This window comes from Mustela nigripes, chromosome 7 (assembly GCF_022355385.1).
Source record: "Mustela nigripes isolate SB6536 chromosome 7, MUSNIG.SB6536, whole genome shotgun sequence".
Taxonomy (NCBI): domain Eukaryota; kingdom Metazoa; phylum Chordata; class Mammalia; order Carnivora; family Mustelidae; genus Mustela; species Mustela nigripes.
In genome coordinates this window covers 76,376,844-76,393,428 of record NC_081563.1, presented here as the reverse complement: position 1 = coordinate 76,393,428, position 16,585 = coordinate 76,376,844, and the positions used below count along the sequence as shown (strand labels likewise).

The following is a 16,585-nucleotide window of genomic DNA, read 5'->3' as shown; positions in this document are numbered from 1 at the left end:
ATGTTTTCATGATCATGCAAATATTAGAAACAAAAACCAAAACCACACTCATTTAGGGATTTTCTACATACTTGTAAAGCTTGTGTTTTAATTTTTGTTTTTATGTCTTTATGCTCCCTGGATTTCCAGGTCTGAGGTACAGCTTGGAATAGCCCACAGGCTCCATCTTGGAGCCATGGATATGGCCCTGGCTTGGGTGCTATTGCTTATATATGCTGGAGGGTCCACCTCGCTCTTCTGAGCTTTGTTGTATGCTTCATCTGTTAATTTGGGTTTATAATGCCCTCATGTGCTGCAGAAATATTGCATGATAAAGAAATAGGGGTGTGCAGGTGTTTTATTAGTTGCCCAGGCTATTGACTGCAGGATGCAAGCTTTATGCTGACAAATGTGTCATTTCTTTTTTTTTTTTTTTTAAAGATTTTATTTATTTATTTGACCGAGATCACAGATAGGCAGAGAGGCAGGCAGGGGGTGGGGAAGCAGGCTCCCTGCTGAGCAGAGAGCCCGATGCGGGGCTCTATCCCAGGACCCTGAGATCATGACCTGAGCTGAAGGCAGAGGCTTTAACCCACTGAGCCACCCAGGCATCCCCCAAATGTGTCATTTCTCATGGTGCGCAGTGCTGAGAGTGCAGTAGGTGCTCAGTAAAGATGAGATTAAAATGAATGTGGAAAGGGTTAATTGGAGTGAAAGGTTTAAAGGTTCAGGTGTCAGCATGGTCTGTACATCCTGTGGAAGGACCTTGTGTTCAGGCTTAGAATACAGCTGGGGCTGCTGACGACATGGTTTTCAAACAATAGTAAAAGTAAAATGACCATTGAGATTCCAAATCCATTTGCTTTATTTTCCAGAAGAAACTGAAGCTTAGAGAGACAGAAGCACTCCTACTTCTTTTCAGAAGGGCTTGAGTGTCCTCCTCTTTATTTTTAATGGAGACAAAAAAAAAAAAAAAACAAAAAAAAAAAAAAACAAAGAGAGAGAGAGAGAGAGAAAACCCAAAACAAAACTCATTGCCTTATATCATCAATTTGTTGTCTTTTCTTCTTAAAAATGGGTCAACATTCACACCACAGTCTTAATTCTCTCATTGAAGCCTTCAGAGGCTTGGGATCCTTAGAACATGCTGATGCTGTGCTGGACACAGGCACATTGCACTAGGGAAACTTTGTATCTCCAAAGCATCTTTGGAATGTTCTCATAGACAGGTGAGAACACTGAATATCGATTATTGCTACCACTGCTGGCTCAGCTGAGGCCCAGAGAGGTTACTGTGACTTGTCCAGGTTATAAAAGAGTGTCCAAAAGCAGGATGGAGATCCGGGTGTTCTGATTTTCCATTCTGAATAGCCACTAGAGTCTCTGTCACCAAAATGCAACTGTGCTTGATTCCGGCACATTTACTGGATCAAACTAGGAGATTCTACCCAAGGGAAAGATAGATTTTAGCTTAAGATATATTCTGCTCAGGGCTAAAAAGACTGTTTTTATATCCCCTCACACTCCAGGCCACATAGACCTGGAGAAAAGCTAAATGTCATCAGATCCCTCCTTGCCCCCCAGTAATTAACAAAACAGTAACCTGGAAATGTATTTTGCTTAATGTGTGTGTGTGTGCGTGTGTGTGTGTGTGTTGACTATAATCTATTCTTCCATTTTAACAATGTGCAGTGAGAGGAGTTTAAAATTACATTTAATCATCATTTCACAATGAGTGATAATTAAATATTACTTTTAAAGTAAGCTCTTTTTTTCTGTAATTGCATTACTTTTCTAAGGGGAGATTTTGTTTTGCTCTTTAACCTGATTGTGTGCATTTGGAAAGTACCCTAGCACAGGGTATCCGAAAACAGAAAATTCTGGCACTTTTCCCACTTTCCATTCTTTCTCCTGTATGGATGCCAGATTCCTTTGTGAAATCATCATTTGCTAAAGGTCAAGAGCAAAAGGAGGGGCATTCTTTAGTGTACAGTTACTGCTAATTAGAAACTAAACATCTGTAACCATGTCAGAGTTATTTGTATTTGAAAAGAAACATTTATATACAAGAGCCCAGTTCGGTAACATAAAATACACACTAACACATAGTGTGTGTGTTGGAGGAGTTGGGGACAGACAGATGGGGAAGCTTCCGACAAATGACTGGGCTGAGTGAGGTCATTTGCTAATTAAATCTCAAAGCATTTTCAGAGTATTTTCTTTTCTCTGTCAAGTGAAGTTTTCTCAATCTCCACCCCCACCCACCCACCATGAGCCAAAGCAAACATTTCAATGTATTTGCCAATTAAAGATTAAACATTTAATCATTTTAAAGGAAAAATAAGTAAAAAATGGGTGATTTGGCAGAACCTAGTCAAAGACCACTGGGAAATCTCTAGCTACCCACTGTAACATTAGCTCTCAGCATTTTACAGTACCATGTAAGGTAAGCTCTTCCCCATCCGTAAAGTGTGTGGTGATTGACTTATCTCACAGACCTACACTTGTAGGAGGAAAAAAATGACACAGTGCTTGACTTACCACTCCCCATAATGAAATTGTTTGGCTCATTCCAAACAGAAATTGTATAGAAATTGTGCCTGTTCTTTTATTATCATACTAAGATAAATGTCAGTGATACTCTGGGTATTAGAAACATTTCAGTCATAGGCTTTGTCCCTCCACATGCTAAGCCTACCATGGCCCAGATCCTACCAATAATTCTTTTTGGAATACTAAGTAATTTTGAAAACAAAGCAAGAGATTGTCTCTTTCTTTCACAGAGTCTACTATCTTCTAATCTTCCCCATCCTTGTCTCTGAGTGTAAGATATTTCTATGAGTTGAGTTACTTTTTAAATTGGGTAAAAGATCAGGGAGCCTTGTGAGTTCTAGATAAGAACTTATTTAAGCCAAGATCTACCGTATTGGGCCTTCCCCTCAAATAACACTATCTCTGTGAAGGCTCTCAAGTGCACAGTTTCAACAAAATGGTTGTGGGCTCTCAGATTCTGAGTGTTTACAAAGTTAAGAGGCCCTTAGATGACCTGCCTTTCCAATGACCTCTGTAGAATCTCAAAATACCACTTGTCTCTGACTTTCACTGATTTAAGAACTGGCTTTTATTCAAGCTCTTTGGGTGTGAGTCATCCCAGAGGCTAGGATTCAGTGACTTAAGGGTCCAACTCTTCTCTTGACAATAAGTTCAAGATCATATATTCTGTCATTTGTGGCACTACCCAGTCTAGCCAGACCCATTTCTCAGCCTGAAGTTCCAATGTTATTTCGGAGCCTCTGCTTTAGTCAGACCACATCTACCTGTCCCTTGAGCATTTATACCCTTTCTTTATCTCACTGTTTCTGGCTGAAACAACTTCCTGGTTTCGGCCTTCTTAGAATTATGCTTGCTTTCCTGAGTTCTATCCTTCTCGATACCACGACCTACAGTCTTATCCTCACGTAGCCATAATATGACAATCACTTGCTTATCACTTTCCCAGAATGGTCTTGCGCTTTTGGTCATCTTCTCAAATGTACAGCTCATCTTGCCAACCAGAGTATAGGCTCCCTCACAATGACTGTTTTATTTCTCTTGGCACTTACCGTTTGTTCATTTTGAGTTCCCAACGAATAGTTGTTGATTGTTGAGGAGGAAGCTGTTTTTGCTACTACCTGTTTATTGAATCATTCCCAGAGCCGATCTGCATTTATGCCTGTGATAAAACCACAGATATTAATGGTATTTACGTGAAAAGGAAAATCACCTGTAGAGCTAACAATAACCCACACATACAATCATTGGCATAAGGGAAGTATAAAAAACACTGGGAACTCCTATCTCCCCCAGCTCAGTCGTCCCATCTGGAACTAGATAGAACATTAGCATATACAAAGGCACGAATGTGGAAATGAGTATTGAATGACCTTGTGTTTTTGTCTCCCCAGATGCGGTCACTCGCCTGTCTACCGGTCCCGTGAAATGGCAGCTCGTGCCTTGGTCCCGTTTGTTATGGTAGATGAAATCCCTGCTACCATCCAAACTCTGTTGGCCCAACTCCCCAACAACACTGACCAGTGTTTCCGGCAGAACCATATTCACGGGACACTTCTCCAGGTAAATACAGTTACTCTGTGTCAAACAGCACAGGATAAAGTTTGATTTCTCATGTACTATTAGCAGGTTAAGATTTGATACACAAGCTTTTGCTTTTTTTTTTTTTTTTAAATTAACATATAATGTATTATTAGCCCCATGGGTACAGGTCTGTGAATCACCAGGTTTACACTTCATAGCACCAACATAGCACATACCTTTCCCAATGTCCATCACCCAAGATACACAAGCTTTTAACTTTATCTGTAGAACTTTTTTCTATTGCTGAAAGAAAAGGTATTTCCTAGGTTTTTTTGTTTTTGTTTTTCATTAAAAAAAATTTAAGTACAGCATCACACTGTGATTCAGTCAGATCATCTTTTGCAATAAATCCTGTTTTACATAGCAAGCTTTCCCATTCGGACTTACCGCTCTGAACCACTTAGAGTTTTGTCTTTTCCATCAAGTGCCTGCAGAACATTCTGGGCCACTCCCTGTTCAGGGTGAAGCTGTGGGCATTCCTTGAAAGAGAAGTTAGTACAAGACACAGAAGGAGAGTTATACACATCACCGGGAATTTCCCCAGCAGTGTAACACCATAGCACATGGAAAGGTCAATCCCACTTTTCTGTTTTCTCTGTGCTACAAGAAAGACTTTCTATTTTTAATAAATATACAAATATATTTATCACTTTTAACATTTCCTCTAGAAAGGACTAAAGTACAACAAATGAATGAGAAATAGACTTCTTACTGAAATTGTTTTTTTTTTTTTTTAAGATTTTATTTATTTATTTGACAGAGATCACAAGTAGTCAGAAAGGCAGGCAGAGAGGAGGAAGCAGGCTCCTCGCTGAGCAGAGAGCCCGGTGTGGGGCTCGATCCCAGGAACCTGGGATCATGGCCAAAGCCAAAGGCAGAGGCCCCAACCCACTGAGCCACCCAGGCACCCCTGAAATTGTCTATCTTAAGCCCTACCTCTTACCTAGGAAACAGATGGTACTGGTGAGATCTGCTCACGTGTCTGCCGGGATCACTCATGATGGGTCGGCATTGGAGGGGGATTTAAGTATCAAATCTTGTGCCTGGTTTGTGAGCAGAGTTGAGAGATGGCCTTGGGATCTCAATATATGCTCTAAGCTTGAGGTCTGCACTGCCGACACGAGAGGCTAGAGTGATTCAGAGTATGGGACTCTGGAACCAGACAGGCTTGGCATCCATTTCTGATCTACTACTCACTGCCTACACTTCTGTCTCTTCATTGTTTTTATTAAGTTTTTAAATTTTAATTACAGTATAGTTAACCTATAATGCTGTGTCTTCATTTTTGAAATAAGGATAATAGTAATGTATACCTGTTAGGGATTTTGTGAAGATTAAATGAACTAATGCATATCAAGTGCATAGAATAGCACCAGGTACATAATATGGTATATAGTTACTTTTGTTATTATTATCCTAGCTTTAGTGAGCCTGTTCTATAATGGACACTAATATTTTTAGTAACTGATTCCCTCTAGGTGAGAATGAATGCAAGAGAGACCTATCTTCTTGCCTTCCTTCCTTCCTTGGTCACTGTATATATTCAGCCAGTAGTTGTGGAATGCCTCCAACATACTGCTGTGTCTGTCAGAACAGTTGTTGCATTAAAGGAGTCAAAGGCCAAAAAAAGGCCTGAACTTGGGCAGTGTAGCGTGCACACGGCAAGGCCATCTGACTCATTTTGGGGAAGCCAAGGAAAGTGTCCCAGAGAAAGCAACATCTAAGTAAAGAGCAGAAAAAAACTAGCCAGGCCGAAGAGGGAGGGGGAATCCTTCTGCAGAGAGAACAGCACATGGCAAGGCTCAGGGTGGGTGAGAAGTTGACCCACCTGGGAACTGCATGCTTCAGTGGGACCAAGTTCCGGATTGGCTGGTCTTGCACTGGTCTCAGGGCCTCTTTAACCACAGGCAAGTTATTGAAGATTCCAAAGAGCTTTTGTCTACCGATACTTAACTAGACTCTAAAACAGAAAATCTTACAGCACAAGAACTCACAAGCACACATTCCATTAGTCATGATTAGAGTGATGACATCATCACACACCTTGTGGCCCCAGCAGACTCCATTGTGTACTGCACGAGAAGGAGTGGCCTAGTGGTGTTTTGGAAAGAGTTTGATCTTGCAGATCTGAAAAGAGCGTGGTGACCCCCCAAGGGTCCCAGGGCAGACCCTCTGGTCTGTGTTGTATACACTGTGGGCCTTTGGTGGTCTCTTCGGGGAAGACCCTCAGGCACTCGCCTCTCTTGGTCCTCAGTATATCTCAGTGATGAAGAGGAGACGGGGTGGTATTATCTTGGTTTTAAACGTGGGATCCTGAGGCACATACAAGTTAGGTGACTTGATTCTGTCCAGTTCTGGTGCTTTGAAGGTTAGAAGCTGGTGGTAATGAGTAACAAAGAACAGGCTTTTCAAAGATGTCTAGATTCTGCAGCTGAGTTAGAAGGGGGCTCAGATTGTCAAGGAAGGAGTGGGGATCAGCCAGCAGATTTTCTTCCCTGCAGATCAACTCTTGGCTAAATTTTGTCAGAAGCGGTAAGGCTGGAATTGCTTCTTTGGCTGTCTTGCCACTTGTACAAATGGGCCTCCCAGCCTGGTTTCCCACACGCAGCCCTAACAGGTCAGGCCTTTGTCTCACCAGTCTGCCCGGCAACAAAGCATGGTCTTCTGCTCTGTATCTGGGCTGCCTCTGATATCTCAAATTGACTTTCCTGGGACCCAAAGTGCGAAACTCCCCAGAAAGGTAAAAGCCCTGTAACTCCAGATTGGTTGTGGCTGTTGCTTTTGTTCCTGAGTGTTGGGAGGTGAAGGGCTTGTTGAAAACAGAGCAGAACAATATGGGCGTTGGGTGTTAGGTGTCATGTTCATGTTTGTCAAACAGATTCCTGTCTTTACCAAGATTGGTCTGTACCCTGGGTGAAAAAAGGAAGTCAAAGGCATGTGAAAACCCTTCTGTCGTGTCCCATTTCGGTGTCTCGTCTGTGTCGTAATAGTTCGGTTTCACTCTGTTGTTCTTTGTGAGGAAAGCTTAAGGGGTTAAGATGGGGAGGGCTTTTTTTCTCTTTCCTTTCTACAGCTTTTGGATTCCTTCTCCACATAAAGCCACCTTTGAAACCGATAAAAGGCTGCACCTGGAAAAGAGGTGTTAGGGATTGAAAGGCATGAGAATCTCCATGGGACTTTCAGAGCCAGCTAAATAAATATAAAATAGCCCTCCTCCCTTTTTTCTGAAAGGAGGAAATCATTTTGTGAAAGCAAGTTCTTTCACAGAACTTTTTCTTGAATTACACATTTTGGCTTCTTTGAAAAATATTTACATAAATATATCAAACCTCAGAGTATTTCTCTAAGATACCTTGAAAATGAGAACTATACTGATCTCTGAATTTTCTGGAACGGTTGAAGCAAGACTCAAATTATAGGACATGCATCAAAAGAAGACATGTGGGAATCAGTTTCTTAATCATTTTAAAAACCAGAGGTTTCTAATTGCAATGCTGACAGGGATAGAAGTAACACACATGAGAAAAGGTGAGATTATGCAGCCCGTTGGTAAGAGCCAATGGTAAATGACATTAAATCTCCATAAAGGCTAGATAAGAGCCATGGACATTACCTCATTTGGGAACAACACTGGCTGGCAGGGCTACCCTGTCTTTTAAGTAGAATTAACCGTCTGTTTTTGTTGCCAAAATTCTTCATGTTGGGGCCTTAACATTATTACTAGGTTACTTATCACTCCTAAGAAATCATATTGGCATTCAAAAAGTTCTCTTATGTTGAGGAAGCATTTTGGTCAACAATTACAAGGCAAGATTTATTCTGATTCTAGGGTACTTAGCTCACATTTTGGTGTTTCATAAGGAAATAGAGACCATTTTAAATAGAAACTTGAATTTTGAGGTTTTTTTTCATTTTCTGTTTTACTTCTTTTTCTCATGATATAAACCTGTAAGAGGTGGTCCCTGCTGTTTCTTTACTGAAGCTCTTCTGTGAATAAAGAGGACAGTCAAGGTAATTTGGCTTCTATTGAAGCAGAAAAGCCACTTTTGCATTTATGTGAAACTTCTAGGCAAAGGTATTCTTTTTTTCACCAGTTAATCCACATAATACCCACAGTTCTAAATATCCCTTTGCCGGTATTAAATTTTCTCAGGTTTTGCCAGCATCATCTGTTGAACACCTTGTTTAATTCTCTTACTTCTCCACCTCCTTCCCCTACTACCCAAATTTGGAGCCTTGATTTTTGCACTTGGAGAATCCTAAATCACTTTTCTGGCCATGAAGCTGAGTGGCGGTACTGCACACTTGGGTTGACAGGAAATATTAGCCAGCATGGATTTCAGACAGCCTAGGCCCACACATTTGGTGAGTTTGCGATAAGAGAAGTAAAATTAACATTTTTGAGCACCTCCTGTAGAATATAAATCACACATGTAAATTGCGTGTGCGATTTCATTAAAACGCTCAGCAATCCTGCCAGGTGTTGAGAAATCACTCCTGATAGTTGATGTGAATAACAATTTTTTCTGCCTCGGGAAACCAGACAAAGAATCCCATCTCCACTCTGTTTTTAATCCCTTGTCGCTCAGTTCTGAAAACCTGATTCGATGCTAGAAACAAAGTAAATCAGTGTTATAAAAACAGAGGGACAGAGGAAGTCAGTGAAGCCCTAAGGGGCTACAAGTAGTAAAAGACTTTCTGGGTTTTTTTTTTTTTTTAAATATTTTATTTATTTATTTGACAGATATCACAAGTAGGCAGAGAGGCAGGCAGAGAGAGAGGAGGAAGCAAGCTCCCCTCGGAGTAGAGAGCCCGACGTGGGGCTCAATCCCAGAACCCTGGGATCATGACCAGAGCTCAAGGCAGAGGCTTTAACCACTGAGCCACCCAGGCGCCCCAAGACTTTCTGTTTTTTAGTGTAGTTGACACACAGTGTTGCATTAGTCTCAGGTGTACAACGTAGTGACTCACCAGCTCTACAGGTGATTGTATGCTCAGCACAAGCATAGCTCCCATCTGTCCCATTACATCGCCATTAGGAAATTATTGTGTTCCCTGTGCTGTGTCTTTTATTCCCATGACTTCCTCATTCCATAACTGGAAGCCTGTACCTCCCACTCTCCTTCACCCATTGTGCCCATCTTTCCACCCCCTCCCCTCTGGCCACGATCAGTCTCTGTATTTACGGGTCTGATTCTGCTTTTTATTTGTTTACTCATTTGTGGTTTTTGTTTTTTAGATTCCACTACAGCATTGCACCTTCCTTCTCTCCACTCATCTCTTTCTCATCATTTCTGTTTGGTCTCTCATTTAATATTCTGAACCTAAAAATACAGAATCCTCCATTGGGACCTATGTTGTAGCCAAGTTTGAAGTTGCCATACCTGCGTCATCCTTAAGGGTGTGACAAAAACCTCTCAAACATGGACACCCACAGGAATTGTGGGCTCTGGGCCTGGGAGCTGCTGGGAACATGAAAAAGAGGTCAAGATTGCATTCAATTCAGCAGACTCAGACCCAGTTCTAGGTACAGGTGAAGACATGAGTTTGCCTTTAAGGCTCTTACCTCCGAGTCTGGGGAGCTGTGGGTTAGAAGCCAAGTGAGCCAGCTGAACCCTCAGGGACCAGGGAGCATATGAATAACAGAAAAGAAGATGAGGCAAAAGATAGAGCTGCCAGATAGGGCATCAGGCATGAAAGGAAACGGAGACTAAGATAACAGTCTGTTTTAGTCTAGAATGTTCTGTGTCAGGCATAGAGTTAGGATCTTTATGGGGGTGGGAACAGCTGGGCTGGGCAGGACAGCAGGAGGACAAAATTAGAGGCAGGTCTTGGCATTACCTTTGTGGAAAACAAAAGCAGAAAACCAGGAAAGAAAGAAAGTCAGGTCAATTCAGCCAGCTACTTTTCTGAAGGAAAAATTTCTTCAAGTTCAGGAAAACAGGGATAAGACCAACCTTCCTTAACTCTCTGTGGCAGAGAGTAGTGGAAACAAAAAGAAAATCAATGATAGAGGTAGTCTTAAGTATAAATTCTGTCGGCATTTTCTTAATATCAGGAAATGAATGTTTTTAGAAAATGTATTTTTTACTAGGTGCTGCCCCAAAACTTAGAGTTGAATTTAAAAGAATGATCGATTCCATCTTTAAAAAAGTGACCATGTAAGACCACACCTTATGCTTGAGAAATTCTATCTTTTTCACATTTCTTACAAGTACAAAATTGTGAAACATAAAGTAGAATGCTCCAGCAGCCCAGAAATAGAACACTGCTTGATAGATTCCATTTGGTGACTTAAGGTTGGCCTACGTCCATTGTTTATTTTATACACAGAAAATAAAATTTCAGAATGGAAAGTAAAAACAAAAGCATGAAATTACGCTGATGTTGTAAGTTATAAATGGATTGCTGGTCAGTGTGCTTTTTTTCTGGACCGAGTCATAAAGAAAATGCTCGCTCTGGTCACTAGTGGCCAGATTCATTCTCTCTCTCTTCCCGAGGACTGGTGTTCATGTGAAGGGAGAAAAATCTTAAGTTGCTAGGAAGGTCTCCAGTCCAAGAAGGGCTAAGGCAGCAATCCTCCAATGGTGTGCTCGCGAATGTGCCAAGTGTTTATTGATTCCTTTAACTCTCAGCAAGTCTGAGTGGGGCTGAGCGGGGCTGGAAGCTCTAGGCAGTCACCTGCAGCTGGGAGCCGTGGCATCTGTTTGTCCTGGGGTGCCAAAGAAAGATTATTTTCTGTGTGTGCCTTGACGTGAAAGGGATTGGGAAGCACTTTAATTTAAAAAAAAAAAAAAAGGAAAGAAGAGCTAAACCTTGTTAAATCTTACCTTTTGGCAATATATTCCTTTCTGGATCTAAGCCCAGAAAAGTCATTTTTAATTAAAATGCTACTTCTGAAGATGAATTAATCCTTTCCTTATACATATCGAAAGGCTTTTATTTGGTATGTGTTACTTAGGGAGCTTTCTCTGGGTGGAGGAGACAGCTTTTAGCTGCCAGGTCTGGAGCATTGACTGTAGTGCACTGTCACTGTCCCAGCCAAAAGTGCTACTGCTTTTTGTAGTGCTCTGTACTCCTGATATGCAGAATTTTTAGATTTATCTGAAGACGTGACCCCAGGCTTTTGTCACTGTTTGGGATTACAGTGGGGGAAGTAATAATGAAAAGAATATATATATACACACACGCACATGCCAGTTACTGAGTCCATATATAGTGTGTGTGTGTGTGTGTGTGTGCGCGCGCGCATATTTTGAGTGCCTGTGGAGGCGCCTCTGAGTGATTGGTATTATACCCATTGTACTAATGAGAAAACTGAGGGCAGGAAGGGTTTGACTAAACCCTTCACTAAAGCTATGCAGGGATAATTTAGCAAAAGCACAGCTGGGATTCAAAGCTTTCAAGCTTGTGTGGTTAACTGCCATGTTCTACCACTTCTCCGGATGAGAGAAGGAACATTCTAAGGCTAAAGTGACACTGTCTGAGGCCTTCAAGGTGTGGAATGAAATGGAAGTTGACATCGTCTACTTATCTGTGCATTCTGCTGACTGAGTACCAACCACATGCCAAACACTGTTCTAGATACTTGGAATACATCAGGGAACAAAGGAGATAGATCCTTGCTCGCAAAGATCTCTCCTCACAGACCTTGTATGCAGGAGGTAGGGAGACAGACCAAAGAGTAAATGATATTATAATAGAATTTATTCTAATTTGTTATGGTAAATCATATCATTTATTAGAAGGTAATAACTAATATGGACAAAAAGAACAAGCAGAGTAGGATAAAGTGAATCAGGAGGTGATTAGAGAGGAATGCAGATGGCACTATTAAATGAGGTGTCAGAATAGTCATTGTTGAAAAGGTAACATTTGAGCAAATCCCATTAAGAGACAAGGAAAACCTTTTTTTTTTTTTTAAAGTAAAACATAAACTTCTTTTCTCCTGAAACTAGGTTTGTTACACATGTCTGTACATTCAAGATTACCTTTAACTCTAAGGACATGCTAACAGAGGAGGCAGTGAGTAGTGAATAAACAAGGCCAGGAAGGATGCTTTTACTTTAGAAACTAGAATGTTCTATGAAGTCTCCATGCTATACAAGCAGATTACTGGGGACTGTGGGAAGTCATTTCCCAATATAAGCCAGTCAGTCTATCTTGGATCCCATGAGCTTAGGTAAAGAGGAAAGCATCTAATCGTATCTCCTGTTTTCCAGGATGATCTTTTCTGTAACTCTCTGGACTTGGGCTTTAGAGATGTGCAGTAAACAGAGAGAATGTGTACTTGTTCTTTTATTTAGCAAACACTGAGTGCTAATTAAGAGCATAAGAGTATGCCAGATGCCATGGAAGATACAAAGAAAAGGTAATGTGGAACACGTTCTTTACCCTCAAGAGGCTTATAAGCTGAGGCAGAGAACAAGCCATCCACACCACAAACAACTACACAAAAATGCATGGCCGTGGTGTGGGCCCGGCGTGTGGCTGAGAGCACACAGCCGAGAGGAGAGCTCAGAGAAAGCCTCGTGGGGATATTGGGTCTGGGATAAACCTTTAAAGAATTTTCTCTTGTTGGCATAGGGACTTGACGTGAGCCACAGCTCAGAGGGGGGTCATGCTGAAGGTGTCTGCGGGCCACAGTGGGTAAGCCTGTCAGGCCTGGAGCATGTTGGAGAGGTGGGCACAGGTCAGCCCTCAGAGCCCACTAACGCCAGGCCAAGCCATCTGCATGGTGTCGGGCTATGGCCTGTGTCAGGCCATGGCCTTCAAAGTGAGGTGTGCAAGATGGTAATGTGTGTGGAAGAATAGTTTGGCACGTTATCTGTCTCTCTCATCCTTTCCACTGCTTTTGTATATCAGATGTATAGTAATGTACATATCAATAGGGTAGTATGTAATTTCCAAAGAAGTAAGTATGTAAAAGCTGCACGCATATGCTTGAAGAGGTTATACCACATAAGCGGGAACATGGCCTCTGGAACCAGTTTGTCGCCACATAGATCCTAGCCCTGCTGCTTGCTAGCTGTGTTGTTTCAGGTAAGTTGATTTCTGTGCCTCCACATCCGCCTCAGTAAATGGGAAGATACCACTTTCTCATGGGTTGGTTGTGGGGGAGGTTAAATGAATTCAGACACGAGCGGTGCTCGCCATGGCCTCTGGCGTATGGTAGGCGGTCGGTGAACGTTAGCTGTCGCGGTTCCTGCTTGCTGCTGCTGCTGCTGCTGCTGTCACCACTGTCAAAGCTGGCCCCAGAAGGGGTCGATGAACCCAAAACGCAAAGACCGTTGTTGTAGATGGTGAGGGAAAGATTTTGCCCTCAGAAAAGCTGTGTTTGAGAAAAATGAGTGTTGTACATTGAACTAATGTCGTTAACAAGGTGAGGATTCCTGCTGATATGTGAGCGTGTACATAGGAGAGAAGGTAAGTTGATTTTCAGCAGTCTTGATTGTGTTCTCATGCTTCACAGAGAGCTTCCTTGGGCCTGTCAGTGTGCTCTACCTATCTGTAGGTCAGATCAAAGACTATAAGAGCTAAGATTAGTTCGGATTTTTAAGGGTCAAGTTCCTGCCTATCGAGTTGTTATTCCTTGCACCTGTTTTGTTTTGAATTACAGCCCCTCTCACAGACCCCATCACAAACCTGATGAGTCAGGAAGGGAGCACCATCACACTGTCCCAGACAAAGGAGGCTTTCCCCACTCACAGGGAGAAATTGAAGTTCATAAAGTGAAAAGCGGATATAGGATCCTCCTAGATAGATTAATCGAGCACTTTTCTAAGTTCATTTTTCATCTCAGAAGATGCAGTTTCCATCCTCACCTAGCATTAGAGTTGGGGACTTTTTATGACTAACGAGAATTCTGAACGTACTTTAAAAACACAATGTGACAAAACATCACACGGTGGACCCACCACCAGGTGTCTGTCATTTCCCAGAATCCCTATAAAATATCTGATGGTATGTGATCCTCTTACGTGCTGTGACTTGCTTGGTAGGTCTCCATCCCATGAAAGTAGCATCATTTGTTGTTTGCTTGCAGCTGTGCCAATCAAATAGGAATACCTTATTGCTTTTATCGGGGAAGCCTTTTTAAGATTGCAGAGCACATGTGCTTGTGGCATCGCCCTGGGACTTATTTAGAGCACCTAGCACGCTTTAGCTACTGAGGACTGAGCTGGCTGTTTCAAAGCACTGTGGCTGACTATAGCCAGTTTGGCAGCTGCCCAAGAAGGCTGAAGTAAAATCAGCTCATGGGCCTAAAGGAAAGTATAAATAAGTAATAAAACTCTTCCTACTTTAAGCCATATTATTGTTCATGACATTCTTCTGTTTCTCTGCACTGCATACCTCTATCCTCTCTACCCTGTCCTTCTGTGGCAGGTCTCTCGACATCAGCTGGTAATTCTTCGTTGAGAGGACTGTGCCGTGCATTGTCATATGTGTGGTAGCATCTCCCCAGTAGCTCGCCTGGAGTACCCACCCTCCCAGCTATGACAGCAAAAGTGTCTGCAGACATTTCCGCCTGTCCCCTGGAGGGAGCAGAATCGTCCATGGTTGAGAACCTTCTTTGCATGGTACCTGTGGATTTTCGCCATTATTCTGAGTGGACATGGTGTGCTATAGCTCCTTTAAATACCAGTGGCCACGGAAGAAACCATTCCTGACCCGTGAACAAATTGTGGGTCCCTAGACTGCAGTGAGCTGTGCGTGGGAATAAGAGAAGAGGAGGGGCAACATAAAACTCAGGCTAGAAATCTCAAAGGAAGCACCTTTCTTCTCTTGGTCTCTTTCTCTCTGCTAGAAAAGGGTTATTAATGTGTAAGCCAACTCGCTTTCAGATCCTAGCTTTGTATGGTTTGTTTCTTGTCCCTTTCCCAACCTGCTTCTGATCCACTTGCATAATGTGGAGTTGAAACTTATTTCTGCCCTCCCCAAACTCAAGGAGCATAATGAACTTCTAGGTTCTATTTACATAGGGGAGCCTTGGAAAATAACACATAATTAGAATTTTCTCACTTCTGTTTTTTTGAAATGCTGGTGAATTTTTATTACTGAGTATACTGGCTGTCTGTTTCATCGATTCTCTCTCAGGCTAGAGGCAACAGACTGTGAGGAAAGATCTTCTCTAGGAACAGAGGTTCAGCTGAAAACTAAACCTAGAACGTCAGAATTTTAATTTTGAGTTAAACATAAAGCTTTCTCCAGATCCGCAGATACAGACCTTAAAAAGGAAAACTGGAGGATAAAAGTAGATGAGAATGCTAAAAATACAGTGATTCTATTCGCTTTATTTTCAAAAAGCTCTTAAAAATTGTGTGTGCCCCAGATGTGCAAATGAGTAGTAAATTTGTGACTTCACTGTCAAAAATGTTACAATATATAAAAAATAAGAATTTTTTAAAACACACCCTTAATACCTCTTTTAGAAATTCTTAAAGAATTCTTATGTGTGCTTTTTTTTGTCTAAAAGGATAGCTATAGGGGTACCTGGGTGGCTCAGTCGGTTAAGTGTCTGACTCCTGATTTCAGCTGGAGTCGTGATTTCATGGTGGTGGGATTGAGCCCTTGGTCACACTCCATGCTGGGCATGGAGCCTGCTTGAGATTCTCTTTGTCCCTCTCCTTCTGCTCCCCCAACCCCTCTCTCAACCCCTCTTTAAAAAAAAATAAAAAATAAAAAAAGGATAGCTATAGATGTTAAAATGAAGCCTTACTTTCTGTTATTATTAAAAAGCAGTGTTTGAAAAAAATAAGCAAATTAAATCTTAATTGAATTTCTCGTGTTAATGTTAATAACAAGAATTTTCTGTGCCTTCTCGTCACATCAAGGGAATGTGGATGTTCTGAATGTTTTGGTAAATCTTTTTTATTTTTTTTCTTCTGATGTTTGCATGGTTAATTTATCAGTCACCCTATTAATAAGTTAATTATACATCTTGACATCAAAATACAAAGAATTAGTAAGAGTACTGAACCAAGCTAATGATACTTCTTAGGACAAACATAGGGGCAGAGGTATTCTTTTCCCCATTTTATTAAGAAACCCTTTCACCACTGTTGAATTCCTGTTTCCATTGAAATACACATTCACTGACCTCCATTTCCCATATGTCTATGACTCTGGAAAGCTACCTTTGGATAATGAATTCCAGCAAAGTTATCCATAAGCGTTTTTCCTGTCTAAATTGGTAAGAAGAAAAAATTAATCCATCTTTTGTATACTTACTTTTTTTTCAGCTTTATTAAGATACAATTGACATATATAACATTAAGTTTGTGTGCAATGTAGTAGTTTGATGTATGTATATATTGCGAAATAATTACCATATTAAGGTTAGTTAGCACATCTGTCACCTTGATTACAATTTTGTTTTTGTGGCAAGAACTTTTAAGATCTACTCTGTTAGCAACTTTTAAATATGCAGTGCAATACAGTATTGTTAAGTATAGTCACCATGCTCTTACTT

The 16,585-nt window shown here is 41.4% G+C and overlaps 1 protein-coding gene and 1 long non-coding RNA gene across 4 annotated transcripts in view; one reads left to right on the top strand and one right to left on the bottom strand.

Moving 5' to 3' along the window:
* The window catches only part of THADA (THADA armadillo repeat containing), a 324,408-nt gene that overhangs the window by 169,088 nt on the left and 138,735 nt on the right, over positions 1-16,585 (top strand). For all 3 annotated transcript variants that reach the window (XR_009405400.1, XM_059406207.1, XM_059406206.1), the window contains exon 29: positions 3,924-4,092. Coding sequence is in view for 2 of the 3 variants with exons in the window: in XM_059406207.1 (XP_059262190.1) it covers positions 3,924-4,092 (169 nt within the window). In the remaining variant the exon portion in view is untranslated. The remainder of the gene's footprint in view (positions 1-3,923; positions 4,093-16,585) is intronic.
* Positions 821-6,236, bottom strand: LOC132021595 (uncharacterized). The gene is made up of 4 exons (XR_009405401.1): positions 5,942-6,236; positions 4,501-4,592; positions 3,582-3,691; positions 821-1,423 (listed from the first exon to the last, which is right to left on the bottom strand). It is a non-coding gene; the product is annotated as an uncharacterized LOC132021595 (long non-coding RNA).